Consider the following 13,653-nt stretch of genomic DNA (forward strand, 5'->3'; position numbering starts at 1 on the left):
GTGAGCTGGAGGGGTGCCCACCACCAAGCGGCCTCCCACCATGGCCTCCTCGTGGCTGCACATACCTCTATGAAGGCGACGATCACAGAGCCAACGAGCACAAAGGCAGCATTTAGCGTGGCCCACAGCACAAGGGACAAGGACAGCCCACCCTTCTCCGTGAACTTGTCGATATCTGGGGCTCATCAAGGACAACTGCAGCTTCCCCACTGGGGACTATGCCCCCCGCCTGCGATGCCCTCGCGGCCTGGCCTCCTGGCCTGCAGCACTGGCCCAGGCACAAGCCCGCCCGAGAGCTTCACAGGCTGTGCGCTCACTGGACAGCCCAGAGACGTTTCACCGCCCAAGCAGGACAGAGCTGCAGCCCCTAGGCACGCCTCCCCCAACTGGACGGTCCCCCTGGGCCGCTCCGTGCCACAGGACCACAAAGGATATTGTCCTTGACGACCTTGTATTTCAGGCCGGCCAAGTTCTCCACCACGATGTCAATGAAGCAGGCCACGAGGCCCGTGAGAATCCCGATCATGGCGCAGATGACCCAGCGCTTAATCTCCACCGTCCGGAAGGCCTGCAGGGCAAGGCGCCTGTCAGAAGAGGCTGCAGTGGTGAGACCTCCTGTCACAGGCCACTCTGGGGATGGTGTGACTGGCCCCTGGAATTCTGCTCATCGCCATCATGTGTGGCACGCTGCACTTGGGACCCCCGAGTCCTACAAAGGTGGCCTCTGGTCAAAGCCTCAGAGACAATGGAGCATCTTGGTGGGGGTGTGTGTGTACCTTCCCAACCAATTCATAATCAGCTGCTGACATTCTGGACACCACAGCTGACGTCTCCAAGAACAGCCCTCTTAGTCATAACCATGTGACAGACAGTTTCCTGGACTGGGCGTTGGGCATCTCCTGCTCTAGGACACACACCATAATCTGAGGCACAGGGAGCGAGGAGGGGTGAGAGATGGAGGGGATGCATTGCTGCACCTGGCCCAGAGAGCAGCACCAGGCCAGCCCTTCGGTCACCAGGGCAGCCAAGAGTGGGGCACGTGCCACAAGGACACTGCACTGTGATCAAAGGCCTGCGGACGCCTCTGAGGCAGCAGTGTCTGGGCTGTCGGGCCCCAGACTCACCGTGTGGTTGATCCGCCTCTCCTCCTCCAGGAACAGCTGGTTCTCACTGTTGTCATAGTCCAAGCTCTGCAGACCAGGATAGCAGAGACAACACTGACCACTGACCCAATGTTCCAGGTTCATGGCGGGCAGCAGGTGGGGGTGTGGAGCTGGGGAGGGGATAGAGTGCTAGGGGCTGCATGGCGCGGGAGCACAGAGGGAGGAGGCCCACCTCGTACTTGAGGGACAGGAGCTTCTCATTGTGCGGGATCTCCTTGGGGAAAGGGTGAGGGGGGTCCATGTCCTGCGGAAGGAAGAGGCTGTGACAACCCAGCACATTTATGAATGAAGCCCAGATGAGAAGAGGAGGGAGCACACACCCACTCATCCCACGAGGCTGGTCCTTTCCTGACCTCAAAGCCAGACAAGGACACCACAAGACAGGAAACTAACTACAGACACACACCCCGAGGAACAACACACAAAGTCCTCAATACGGGGCCAGAAGATGGGACCCTGCAACACCACAGCCAAGCTGGGTTTACCCCAGGAATGAAAGGTTGGTTTGACATCTGAAAATCCATTAATTCAAAATGTTTGTGGTACGATGGAAAGTATTTTATTGGTCTATGTCCCAGGTCTGGCACACAGCTCCTAAAACCCTCAGCGTCTCTGGAGTAATGAGTGTCTTCTGTGCGTTAATGAGTTGGAGGTGGCTGGGGGCCCCTAGGTAGCTTCAGGATGGGGGCTGATCGCCAGGGGAACCGACCATGGGACTCAAGGGTTGGAACTTTCAGCCACGTCCCCAGACCTCTGACCTCTAGAGGGGAGAGAGGGTGGAGACAGAGCTAATCACCATAAAAACCCAAAATGAGAAGTTTTGGAGAGCTTCTGGACTGGTGACTATGGGAGGTGCTGGAGGCTGGTGCTCCCCGGCAGCATGGAAGCTCTGTGCCCCTCCCCACTCCTTCCCTGTGCATCTTTTCCACGTGCCATTACAGAGTCATATCCTTTACGACAAACCAGTAAACATAAATAAAATGTCTCCCTGAGTTCTGTGAGCCATTGAGCAAATTATGAAACCTGAGGAGGGGGCAGTGGGAACCCCGATTTACAGCCAGTCGATCAGAGCACAGGTGACAACCTGGACTTGTGATGGTCTGAAGTGGGCGCAGTCTTGTGGGACTGACCCTTAACCTGTGGGGTCTGTGCTGACACCGAGTAGACGCTGTCAGAATAAACTGACTTGTAGGACACTCAGGTGGTGTCTGGAGAATCAGAGAATTAGCTGGTTATGAGGAAAAAACCAACAAACTGGTGTCAGAAGTGTTGTAAATACAAACAGTTCATGCCATTTCAATAACATAAAGGACAAAATCCAGACAATCATCTCAAGAGATACAGAAAAAGCATCTGACAAAATCCAACACCTCTTCATGAGAAAAACACTCGATAAACCAGGAGTAGGAGGCTGCTCAACTTGATGAAGACATATACGAAAACCCACAGGCCACATCACCCTCGATGGTGAAAGACTGAAGCTTCCCCCCAGAATCAGGAAGAAGAAAAGGACGCTCACTCTTACCACTGCTCTTCAGCACCGCACTGCAGCTTCTACCAGGTCCATTAGGCAAGAAAATGAAACAAAGGGCATCAAGATGGAAAGGAAGAAGTGAAACTCCCTATGTGTAGATGACATGATCTAGTGTATAGAAAAATCCCCCAAAATACACTAAAAAAAACTATTAGAACTGATAAACGCATTCAGTAAAATTGAAGGATACGAGATCAATATACAAAAATCAAATGTATTTCTATGTACTTGCAATGAACTATCTGAAATGAAATTAAGAAAGCAGTTCTATCTACAAGAGCATCAAAAATAAAATATATAGGGGCTGGCCCCATGGCTGAATGGTTAAGTTTGCGAACTCCACTGCAGGCGGCCCAGTGTTTCGTTGGTTCGAATCCTGGGCGCGGACACGGCGCTGCTCATCAAGCCACGCTGAGGCAGCGTCCCACATACCACAACTAGAAGGACCCACAACTAAGAATATACAACTATGTACCGGGGGGCTTTGGGGAGAAAAAAGGAAAAAATAAAATCTTAAAAAAAAAATAAAATAAAATACATAAAATAAACTTTATTCCTAAAATACATTTAACAAGAGAAGTGTAAGACTTGTACCCTGAAAACTATAAAACATCATTGAAAATAACTGAAGACCTAAATAGATGGAAAGATATCCTGTGTTCATAGATTGGAAGACGTAATATTAAAATTCAAAGCAAGCCTTATCTAAATTCCAGCTGGTGTTGTTGAAGAAACTGACAAGCTGATCCTAAACTCCATGTGGAAAAGCAAGGGACCCTGAACAGTCAAAAAAACCTTGAAGAACAACAAAGTTGGAACCCTCACACTCGCTCGTTACAAAACTTGCTACAAAGCTGCAGTCATCCAGACAGCGGGGCACTGGCACAAGGACAGACGGACAGCAGACAACTGAGAGACCAGAAATAAACCCTCACATCTACAGCCAACTCATTTTCCACAAAGCGCCCGGACAATGCAATAGGGAAAGACCAGTCTTCTCAGGAAATGGTGCTGAGAAAACTGGATATCCACAATGCAAAATGACAAGGCTGGACTCGCATCTTAAACCATACACAGAATTCATGAAAAATGGGTCAAAGATCTAAATATATAATCTCTTATAAGAAAGCATAGGACTGAATCTTTGTGACCTGGGGTCAGGCAATGGTTTCTTAGATATGACACCAAAAGCAGGAGCAACCAAAGCAAAAAACAGACGGGCTGAACTTCATCAGAGTGAAAAGCTTCCGTGCTTCAGAGGACACCGTCAGAAAGTGAGCAGAATACCCAGACCAGGAGAAAGTCTCTGCCAATCGTGTATCTGATGAGCGATCTGTGTCCAGAACACACAAAGAACACTTATAATTCAACTATAAAAACATATGGTAACACGATTAAAAAAGGAGCACAGGATCTGAACAGACATTTCCCAAAGAAGACATCCAGTGGCCATCAGCGCAGGCCAGATGCTCAACATCACCAGCCATCAGGGAAATGCAGATCAGAACCATGAGATGTCGGAGCAGGAAGTCAAAGACAAGTCTGGTGGAGAGCGCTCAGGAAACGTTTCCCTGGCAGCTGCTGGACAGTCCGGCCCCAGCACAGGGGCAGGGGAAGAGAACATCACTGCTCTCCAAGGGCCCCCCACCCTGAGATGCCCACTTCCACCCAGCCCCCAGAGCCCTCCTCCAGCCCACTGGGGCCCCTGCTACCCCTGGCACCTCCCCCCTCCGCCCCCCGCCTGCTTCCTGCACCTCCACACAGCATGCTTGGTGTTCCTTGCCTAACACACACTTCCCCCATCTCTGCTTGTCTGGCTCGGCCTCAGGGGACACAGCCCCTTGGAGCAGCCTTCCCTGGCTCTGGGGGCTCCATGTCTGCTCATCATTCTGTCCCCGAGCCCTGCATGGCCCATGTCAGTCCCTGAGCTCTGCAATGTCTACATTCGTCCCTGAGCTCTGCTGGGCCCGCCCACAGTCCGGCAGCCTCTTGCTTGGCGTTACTGTCTGCTGTCTGCTAGGCTGCAGCTCCACCAGCGCAGACTTGTGCTCCCTGGGAACAAGCCTGGCACGCAGTGGGTGCTCCATGAATGGGGAATAACTACCACTCACAGGGTCCAGAAGCTCATCATCCAGCTCCACGTTGCTCATCTGTCCAATCCGGAAAAACGTGGAATGGGGCGACTAGAAGCAGAAGAGAAATCACAGGGCTGTGCTGCGACCTAAGAAATCACTTAGCCACAGGGCTGTGCTGCTCTCTGCATGCCCACGCCACCCGGCCTCACCCAAGGACACAGACCCCCAGGTGCCATGAGGGGGACCCCAGCAGGGCCAACGCTGGATCCCCAGGCCTGCCCTCACCACCCACAGCCTGTCATCAAATAGTCCAGCCCCCAGCTCCGAAGCCCAGGCCTTCCCCACCCCCGAGGCCCTGTCCTCCCCTGTTCTGCAGCGCTTCAGAGACTGGAGATGAGACACTTGCCAGCCACCAGAACCCCGGGCTGCAGGACCACACCAGTGTCCTCCCAGGTACCCCACCCCAAGCCTAGAAAATCTAGGTGGTCCATGGCCCCTCCTCCAGGAGTCTTTCTGTCCCCTGCCCCCCAGCTCCCAGTTCTGTGCATCCCCCATCATGAGACTGAGTGGCTCTGCAGGGGGGGACCTGTCACAGGCCTCCAGACACACAGTCAGAAGTGCCTCCTCGCCCAGGGCAGGGGACCCAGGACGCTCCCTCTCTAAAGTAGGGCTGTGCTCCCAGGCCCAGGGGGCAGGTCAACCACAGAGGACAGACAAATCAGGCGCGTGACTTCTCTTATGCACACTGCAGGCCAAGACTAGGGGAAAAAACACAAGTACCAGTTACACGTGCATTTCAGAGAAACAAGTCATGTGTTAGCCTAAGTACGTCTTAAATACCGTGCGGAACACACTTGTATTAAAACATTATTCAGTGCTGGCCTGGTGGCACAGAAGTTAAGTTTGCACGTTCCACTTCGGCGGCCCGGGGCTCGAAGGTTCGGATCCCGGGTGTGGACATGGCACCGCTTGTCAAGCCATGCTGTGGTAGGCGTCCCACATATAAAGTAGAGGAAGATGGGTATGGATGTTAGCTCAGGGCCAGTCTTCCTCAGCAAAAAGAGGAGGATTGGTAGCACATGTTAGCTCAGGGCTAATCTTCCTCACAAAAAAAACCCCAAACCATTATTCACCGTTTCTCTGAAATGCAAATGCAGCTGGGCGCCCTGCATTTTCTCTGGCAGTCCTACACGCAGTGGAGAACCATGCAGCAACGACAGGAACAAACCACTCCTGACAGCATGATAGGCCCGAGGAGCACCAGGCCAGAGAGCTACCGGGATTCCACCACAGGAAGTGGAAGGTCAGGTGGTGGTGGTTACGGGGTGGGGGCTGGGGGAGACAGTAAAAGCGAGCAGCACCAGGGGGCTTTGGGGATGCTGGCCGACTCTGTTGGGGGGAGTCTGAGTCTTCTGGGGCTGCTGTAACCAATTCCCACAGCCTCGGTGGCTTAAAATAGCAAAAATTCGTTCTCTCCCAGCTCTGGAGGCCAGAAGTCCAATTTCAAGGTGTCGGCAGGCAGTGCTCCCTCTCAAAGGTACGAGGAGGCTCCTTCCTGCCTCTCCCAGCTTCTGATGGCATTGGCGATCCTCAGCATTCCCTGGCAACACCATCTCTGCTTCGGTCATCACGCGGCCTCCTCCCTCCGAGTGTGCCTGTGTCCAAATGTCCCTCCCCTGATGAGGACACCAGTCGATGGAGTGAGGGCGCACCCTGCGCCAGCCCGACCTCATCTTAACGTGATCACATCTGCAAAGATCCCATTTCCATACGAGGACCATACACAGGTTCCAGGGTTAGGAGTGGACAGACAGATCTTCTAGGGGGCCACCATCACCCCACAACAGGTGGTAACGAGGGGGTTCATGTTCACATGACAATTGTCAGGCTCCACTCGCATGACTGTGCACTTCTCTCGACATACACATGGTAAACGTCCGCAAAACAGATGATTAATGAGAGAAACACAGCTGTTTCCTCTTTCAAAAACAACTGACAATGCCCCCAACTGCTGAATCCAGTGAGAAAGGCAGGGTGGGGGGCCTAGGAAGGGATCCCAGTTCTTGAGTGCACTCTGATCAGGAAGTGGCCCAGGGCTGGCTGCAGCCCCTGCTCCCCAGACAGGACACTGTGATCAGGAAGGGGCACCAGAAGCAAAGCTGGCCACAGAACACCAAATGCGCTTCCTCGGGGACAGCTCCAAACACGCAGACCGGCCAGGCAGGCAGGGTGCAAAGATGGACACACGCGGCTGAGCAACAGCAAGAGAGTCCAAATGTGAAAGGAAAACGGGAATATTGATTTGGTGTCCGACCTGACGGACAGAGCCCACAGAAAAAGGCAGCCTGGCATTTTATCCTACTCATCACTGATCACGAGAGAAGCTCAACCACATCAGGCAGTCTCCCAATGCACCAAGGCAGCCCAGAGTCGGACCCCAGAAAGCATCTCCTCTGACACCCAAACAGTGTCTGCGAGCCAGGCTGCACCCTGCACATCACCTCAGGAAGAGGCGGGCAGAAAAGGTCTCGAGGGGCAAGCAGTGGTGACAACAGGTCCTCAGCACGTGGCTGGGAAGAGGCCAGGTGAGCACAGCGGTCTGCACTGAGAGAGCACTGTTTTGGACGGCACCCACGGGGAGATGGAGGCTGGGGGTGGGCAGGGCTAAGCTCTGGCCACGCCCCCCCCATGGCTGCCCTCCACCGGGCCCCCACTCACCCCCCTCCAGCACCTTTGTGTATCTTCTTTTTTTTTTCCTGAGGAAGATTGCCTGAGCTAACATCCATTGCCAATCTTCCTCTTTTTTTATTTTGATGTAGGCCCCCACCACAGCATGGCTGCTAACAGAGAAGTGTAGGTCCACTCAGGCCACCAAGTGGAGCCCACCAACCTTAACCACTAGGCCACTGGGGCTGGCCCTCTATCATCTCTTTTCTCAACTTGATGAGCATCTTTTAGGAAATATCTTTTGTGATGAAAAAGCCATTTACTTGCAGTTCAACCACATATTTAGCGTTGTGTCTATTCCTTTCTCTTTTTTTTTTTTTGAGGAAGACTAGCCCTGAGCTAACATCTCCCACCAATCCTTTTATTTTCTTTTGAGGAAGATTAGCCTTGAGCTAAGTACTGCCAATCCTCCTCTTTTTGCTGAGGAAGACTGGCCCTGAGCTAACATCCATGCCCATCTTCCTCTACTTTTATATGTGGGATGCCTACCACAGCATGGCTTTTGCCAAGCGGTGCCATGTCCACACCCGGGATCCAAACCAGTGAAACCCAGGCTGCCGAGAAGCGAAACGTGTGAACTTAACTGCTGTGCCACCGGGCCGGCCCTCAATCCTCCTCTTTTTGCTAAGGAAGACTGGCCCTGAACTAACATCCATGCCAATCTTCCTCTGTTTTATATATGGGTCGCATACCACAGCATGGCTTGACAAGTGGTACATAGGTCTGCGCCTGGGATCCGAACCAGTGAACCCCAGACTGCCAAAGAGGAACATGCAAACTTAACCACTGCGCCACGGGGCCAGCCCCTCCTTTCTTTTTTTAATGCAAGTGAAATTAAATACTAGTTGGTCCTCAAACTACTGATATGCCCAACAGCCCGGATGAAATCTCCAGGGTGGGATGCTGAGTGAAAGCAGTCAATCCCAAAGATCACACACTATACGGTTCCACCAACCCGATATCAACACATCAGACCTGGAGGGATGAGCGCAGACCTGATGAGGGGGTGTGACTACGAGAGGCAGGATGCGGGAAATCCTGGAGGTGATGGACATGCTCTGTGTGTTGACTGCAGCGATGCTCACAAAGATCTATACACGTGACACGACAGCAGAGAACTACACACACACGTGCGTGCACATTATGCCAACATCAGTGCCCAGTTTCAGCACTGTGCTGTTCCATAAGATGGAACCACTGGAAGAAACTGGGGGTGGTACACAGGTCCTCTCTGGACTGTCTTTCAACCTCCTGTACATCCATAACCATTAAAAAAATTTACAACAGTTATACGCAGATGGGACTATGTCAAACTGAAGAACTTTTGTGCATCAAAGAAAACAATTAGAGTGAAGAGGCAACCTACAAAATGGGGGAAGATATTTACAAAGCAAGTATCTGATAAGGGGTTAATATCCAGGATACATAGAGAACTCCTACAACTCAACAGCGAAAAAACAAACCGGCTCAAAAATGGGCAAAGGACTTGAATAAACACCCCTCCAAAGAATACACACAAATGGCATAAAAACACCACTGATCATTAGAGAAATGCAGATCAAAACCACAACCAGACAGCACCTCACACCTGCGAGCACGGTCAGAATCAACAAGTGTCGACGAGGATGTGGAGAAGGTGGAACCCTGTGCACTGTTGGTGGGAATGTAAAATGGTGCAGCTGCCGTGGAACACAGTATGGTGGTTCCTCAAAATATTAAAAATAGAACTACCATACAATCCAGCAATCCCACCTCTGGATACAGACCCAAAGAATTGAAAGTAGGGTCTCGAGGAGCTATTTGTACACCATGTTCACGGCAGCATTATTCACAAATAGCCAAGAGGTGGAAGCAACTCAAGTGTCCACTGATGGATGAATAACAAACATAGCATGGTCTTTCCATACAATGGAATATTATTTGGTCTTAAAAAGGAAGGAAATTCTGCAGTATGCTACAACATGGATGAACCTTGAGGACATCACATAGTAAAAGAAAGAAGCCAGTTGCAAAAAACAAATTCTGTATGATTTCATTTATATGAGGTTCCTAGAGTAGTCAAAATTATAGAGACAAGAAGTAGTGGGGCCAGCCCGGTGGCATAGTGGTTAAGTTCGTGTGCTCTGCTTTGGCAGCCTGGGGTTTGCAGGTTCAGGTCCCAGATGCGGACCTAGCACTGCTCGTCAAGCCACACTGTGGTGGCATCCCACATAAAATAGAGGAAGATTGGCACACATGTACCTCAGGGCCAATCTTCCTCACAAAAAAAAAAAAAAGAAGAAGAAGAAGAAGAAGTAGTAGATGGGTGGTTTCCAGGAGCTAGGGGAGGGGGGATGGGGTGTGAGTGTTTAATGGGGAAAGAGTTTCAGTTTTGCAAGATGCAGACAGTTCTGTGGGTGGATGGTGATGATGGTTGCACAACAATGTAAATGTATGTAACACTGCTGAACCATACGCTTAGAAATGGTTATGATGATAAACTTCATAATAGGTTTTAACCACAATTAAGACAAATTTTAAAGACAACAAAGGCCATTTGCCGTCCCAGTCTGCTGCTCTGCATTTTGACACCTGCCAGGCTCCACGCTCAGCACTGAGGACACAGGGCTGCCGCTGGCAGAGGCTTACAGTGAAAGGGAACAAGCTGCCATGAACGATGCAGCATAAACTGTGAGAAAGGCTCCCGGGGTGCCGACAGGGACCCAGAGGGAGCAGTCTGCACCAGATCGGATGGACCAGGAGGAGCATTTAGGCTGAGTCTGAGGGCCAAGAAGGAGCAGACCAAGATGTGCAGAGGCAGGCAGACGGCATCGGAATCATCCCGGATGGGAACAGCCCCACTGCAGCCTCTGCCTGGTGGCTTCCCAGGATCCTCTGACGAGGTCTGGGCCCACTCCTGTTCCTCAGCTCCCTGCACTGTCCAGCCGTGCCTATGTCCTCCGCGGCCTCCCCAGACTGTGAGCTTGCTAAGGGCGGTGGCTGTGTCCCACTCACACTGGCCCTGGACAGGTGCTACTGAAGGCATGAGGGAGACAGATTCAAGGAGCCCTCGTGAGGGAGCCAGGACAGCCAGCCTGGATCCTACAAAGTGGGGCTGGGGGTGGGTGCATGGAGAGGGAGGAAGACAGGACGATGAGGACACGGAGGCAGAGGGACTTCTTGGAGGGGCTGCCCCTTGGGCTGGGAGACGCCTAGGAGAAAGACAGGGTGCTCACTTACGTGGAGCAGAGCTCAAGGAGCGGGTGGGGACGACAGATGACCCCCCCACACACGTTCCCTGCAACCCCCTCCCTGGCACTCTCAGATTGTGCTCTATAGCTCTGGGTCACGAGGGCATGACACAGTCCCAAGGGGTAACCCTAGTTCCCAGAGAAGCCAGATCCCCAGAACCGATTCTAAACACTAACCTGAGAGTCCTACCCCACTAGGTGTCTCAGCGGGAGCTTCCTGAAGCCGAGGTCCCTGGAAAGGTCATGCATTTACAAACCCTGCAAACACCGCCCCCCACGCCTCCCCAACCCCTGGGGCATCTGATTCTGGCTCAGATTTCCCTCTATAAGTTCTCAAAACGCTCCACTTCCCACTCACATGACTGTGACCTGCTGGCTGACCTCACCCTCTCCTTGTCCCAGCAGTGGATGGGCAGCAACTCGCTGGGTAACTCACCATCACCCCACACTCGGCCATGATGGGCCCAGAGGCCTGAGAAAGGAAACAGCAACCCACAGGTGGTTCTGAATGGTCCGGTCCTGCCCCTCCACCCTGCCAGGGCTGTGCCTGCTCCCCACTGGGCACTTAGAAGCTCTGCCCCGAGCAGCTACCTCAGGTGCTTGGCAGGCTATGCTCGTGCCACAGTGGGAACGACACCAACTCTGGACGTCCCACAGCTGCAAAGGGCCAGGAGGCAGCCAGGCAAAGCTCTCACATTCAGTTCACCAGAACATTCCCGTAGGGCGGTTGCTGGCCTGGGCCGTCATTTTAGTCCAAAAGGCCCTGGACTGAGAGCAGCTCACAAGCTGCCATCTGCTGGAGTACTAGGTGCCCCCGAGCCTAACCACAAACTCAGCCCACTGGTCACCAAGAAAGCCAGCATCAAGGAAGTCAGTCACTGCCAAGGGAGGTGTACGCGAGTGACGACCCATCCCTTTAGTGCGGCTGTTTCTGACACTGCCTGTGACAAGCCCTGTGCCCACTGCTGCACGCAGACGAACTCTGGCAGGCGAGGACTCTGAGGCACAGGAGGCTGTGGAACGCGTCCTCGCTGGTCCAGAGCGCTGTTCCTGGCACAAATGCCTCGAGTCCCCCTCTTCCCACCCGTTCACACCAGGCAGGCTGAGGACCCTCTAAGACTGAAATCTCCATCTTCCTGCAGCACTCTCCACAAGGTGAAGCCCAATCAAAGCCAGCAGCTGTCCCCTGCAGGTCTGACCCCAGCTCTTCCCCCAACCTCCACGCCCACTCCAATTTACCTTCCAAACTGCTGCAGGGTCCCAAACACACACTCCTTTATCCTTTCCCATCTGTCTGCCTGCCTGAGGCTCTCACACTGTTCAAGACCAGATCCAAAAGAGACCTCTCCTGCCCTCGGGGCCCCTCACACAGTCCTCCTGGAGCACTGGGCCTGTTTCTCCAGGAGCCTGGAGCCAGCAGGAAGGAAGCTGCTTCATGCACCTCTGTGTCCCAGGCAAACCGCAGGCACCTGGGCACACAGTAGGTGCTCAATAAATTATCTTTTTAATTGTTTAAGAGCAACTAATCAGTTGTTATCAAATGCAAACAAACAAAAAAGCTTGCAAAGATTTTTCTGAGAGATCAACAGGCTCTTCCCCAAAAAGCCAACTCCTGTACCTATTTGCAAAGAGAAGTGGGGAACCCTGAGCACGCTCAGTCCTGAGATAAACCCAAACTCAGCCTCAAAGTTTCCAATCTCTTTACCCACCAAGTCTTAAAGCCTGTTTCACACTTCTATGTTGTAGACTTCAGATTACTTTCTTTTAAAAGAGAAAAAACCAACAAACATTCCAAGAAGAAAATAACGAATCAACCACATCCCCACCACCTCAGATGAGCCGCTTCAGAGCACTTCCGTGCAGACACGGAAAGCATTTCAGCAGATTTCACTCCAAGGGCAGACTTCGACGCTCACCCTCTGATCCATTTCCCATGGACCAGGAAACCTAAAGATAAGTTCTAGAGAAACAGCCTGATGATCGTGTCCCTCCTAATCTTTAAACGTTACACAAGTGTTTCAAGGACAAATCTAGAACAGGAGGAGGAAAAGCAAAGAATAATGACAAACCAGAATGAGACCAAGCAATCAACAAAAATAACGCATTCACTCAAAATTAAACAACACGCAGAAATTCATTTAAAGACACATACTGCATTTGCTCAAGCGCTGAGCACATTCCACCCCCTCTGACTTGTGGCAAAGTGGCTGCTACGTGCTCCAAATTCAATTAACTGCTAATGGAAACAGTGCAGACACTTGTCATTCCTAAGGCGGTGGGCAAGTCTGTGCTGATCCCTGTAGAGAAGGGTGGCAGACAGCTTCTGTTACTCTCACTGCAAGGAAAAATTCTACCTCAACTGTTAAAACCTCCTGGGGGTTCAAAATACGACCAAACTGAAATAGTTACCCATGGAATTATCACCATTTTGGGGGTGGGGGGCGAGGTAGACAAAGGTCACCTGAGCAGAACACCATGTGCCTTCCCTTTAAAGCCATTTAGGAGTAAAATAATGAGCTTCATGCCGTCAAGGGCACACTCGACAAAGTGCCAGTCGGCTCATCGGCTCATAAAACACCCAGTGTGATGGCGACCTCGGCCGGCTCCTCAGACCCCGCCTGTCACCGGGCCCGGAGCTTCCCCCCTGGACTCCAGAACCCGGGGCCTAGGGACCAACCCAGCTCTGCCGTCCGCCCAGTGAGACCCGGGGCCCCGTCCCGTCCCGACCCGGCCCGCGGCTCGATTCCCCGCCCGTACGACGGCGAGGATGCGCGCACCGCCCGGCCCGCAACACCGGCCCGGCGCCGGGCCGCCCAGCGACCCAGACCCCCACTCGCTCGGCCGCGGCGAGCCCGGAGCCGGCAGCCGGAGCCTGCGGCGCGGCCCGGGGCGGCCCAGGCCTTTGCGCCCCGCCGTCCCGGCCC

The 13,653-nt window shown here is 52.8% G+C and overlaps 1 protein-coding gene across 2 annotated transcripts in view; it reads right to left on the bottom strand.

The window, feature by feature from the left end:
- The window catches only part of CLCN7 (chloride voltage-gated channel 7), a 28,734-nt gene that overhangs the window by 14,428 nt on the left and 653 nt on the right, over nt 1-13,653 (bottom strand). The window contains exons 2-6 of one of the 2 annotated variants that reach the window (XM_046666683.1): nt 4,809-4,880; nt 1,336-1,407; nt 1,125-1,190; nt 436-568; nt 66-175 (exon numbers count right to left, since the gene is read on the bottom strand). In XM_046666683.1, coding sequence (XP_046522639.1) covers nt 66-175; nt 436-568; nt 1,125-1,190; nt 1,336-1,407; nt 4,809-4,880 — 453 coding nt within the window. The remainder of the gene's footprint in view (nt 1-65; nt 176-435; nt 569-1,124; nt 1,191-1,335; nt 1,408-4,808; nt 4,881-13,653) is intronic. The other variant, XM_046666684.1, reaches the window with a different exon arrangement.

This window comes from Equus quagga, chromosome 7 (assembly GCF_021613505.1).
Source record: "Equus quagga isolate Etosha38 chromosome 7, UCLA_HA_Equagga_1.0, whole genome shotgun sequence".
Classification (NCBI taxonomy): Eukaryota; Metazoa; Chordata; class Mammalia; order Perissodactyla; family Equidae; genus Equus; species Equus quagga.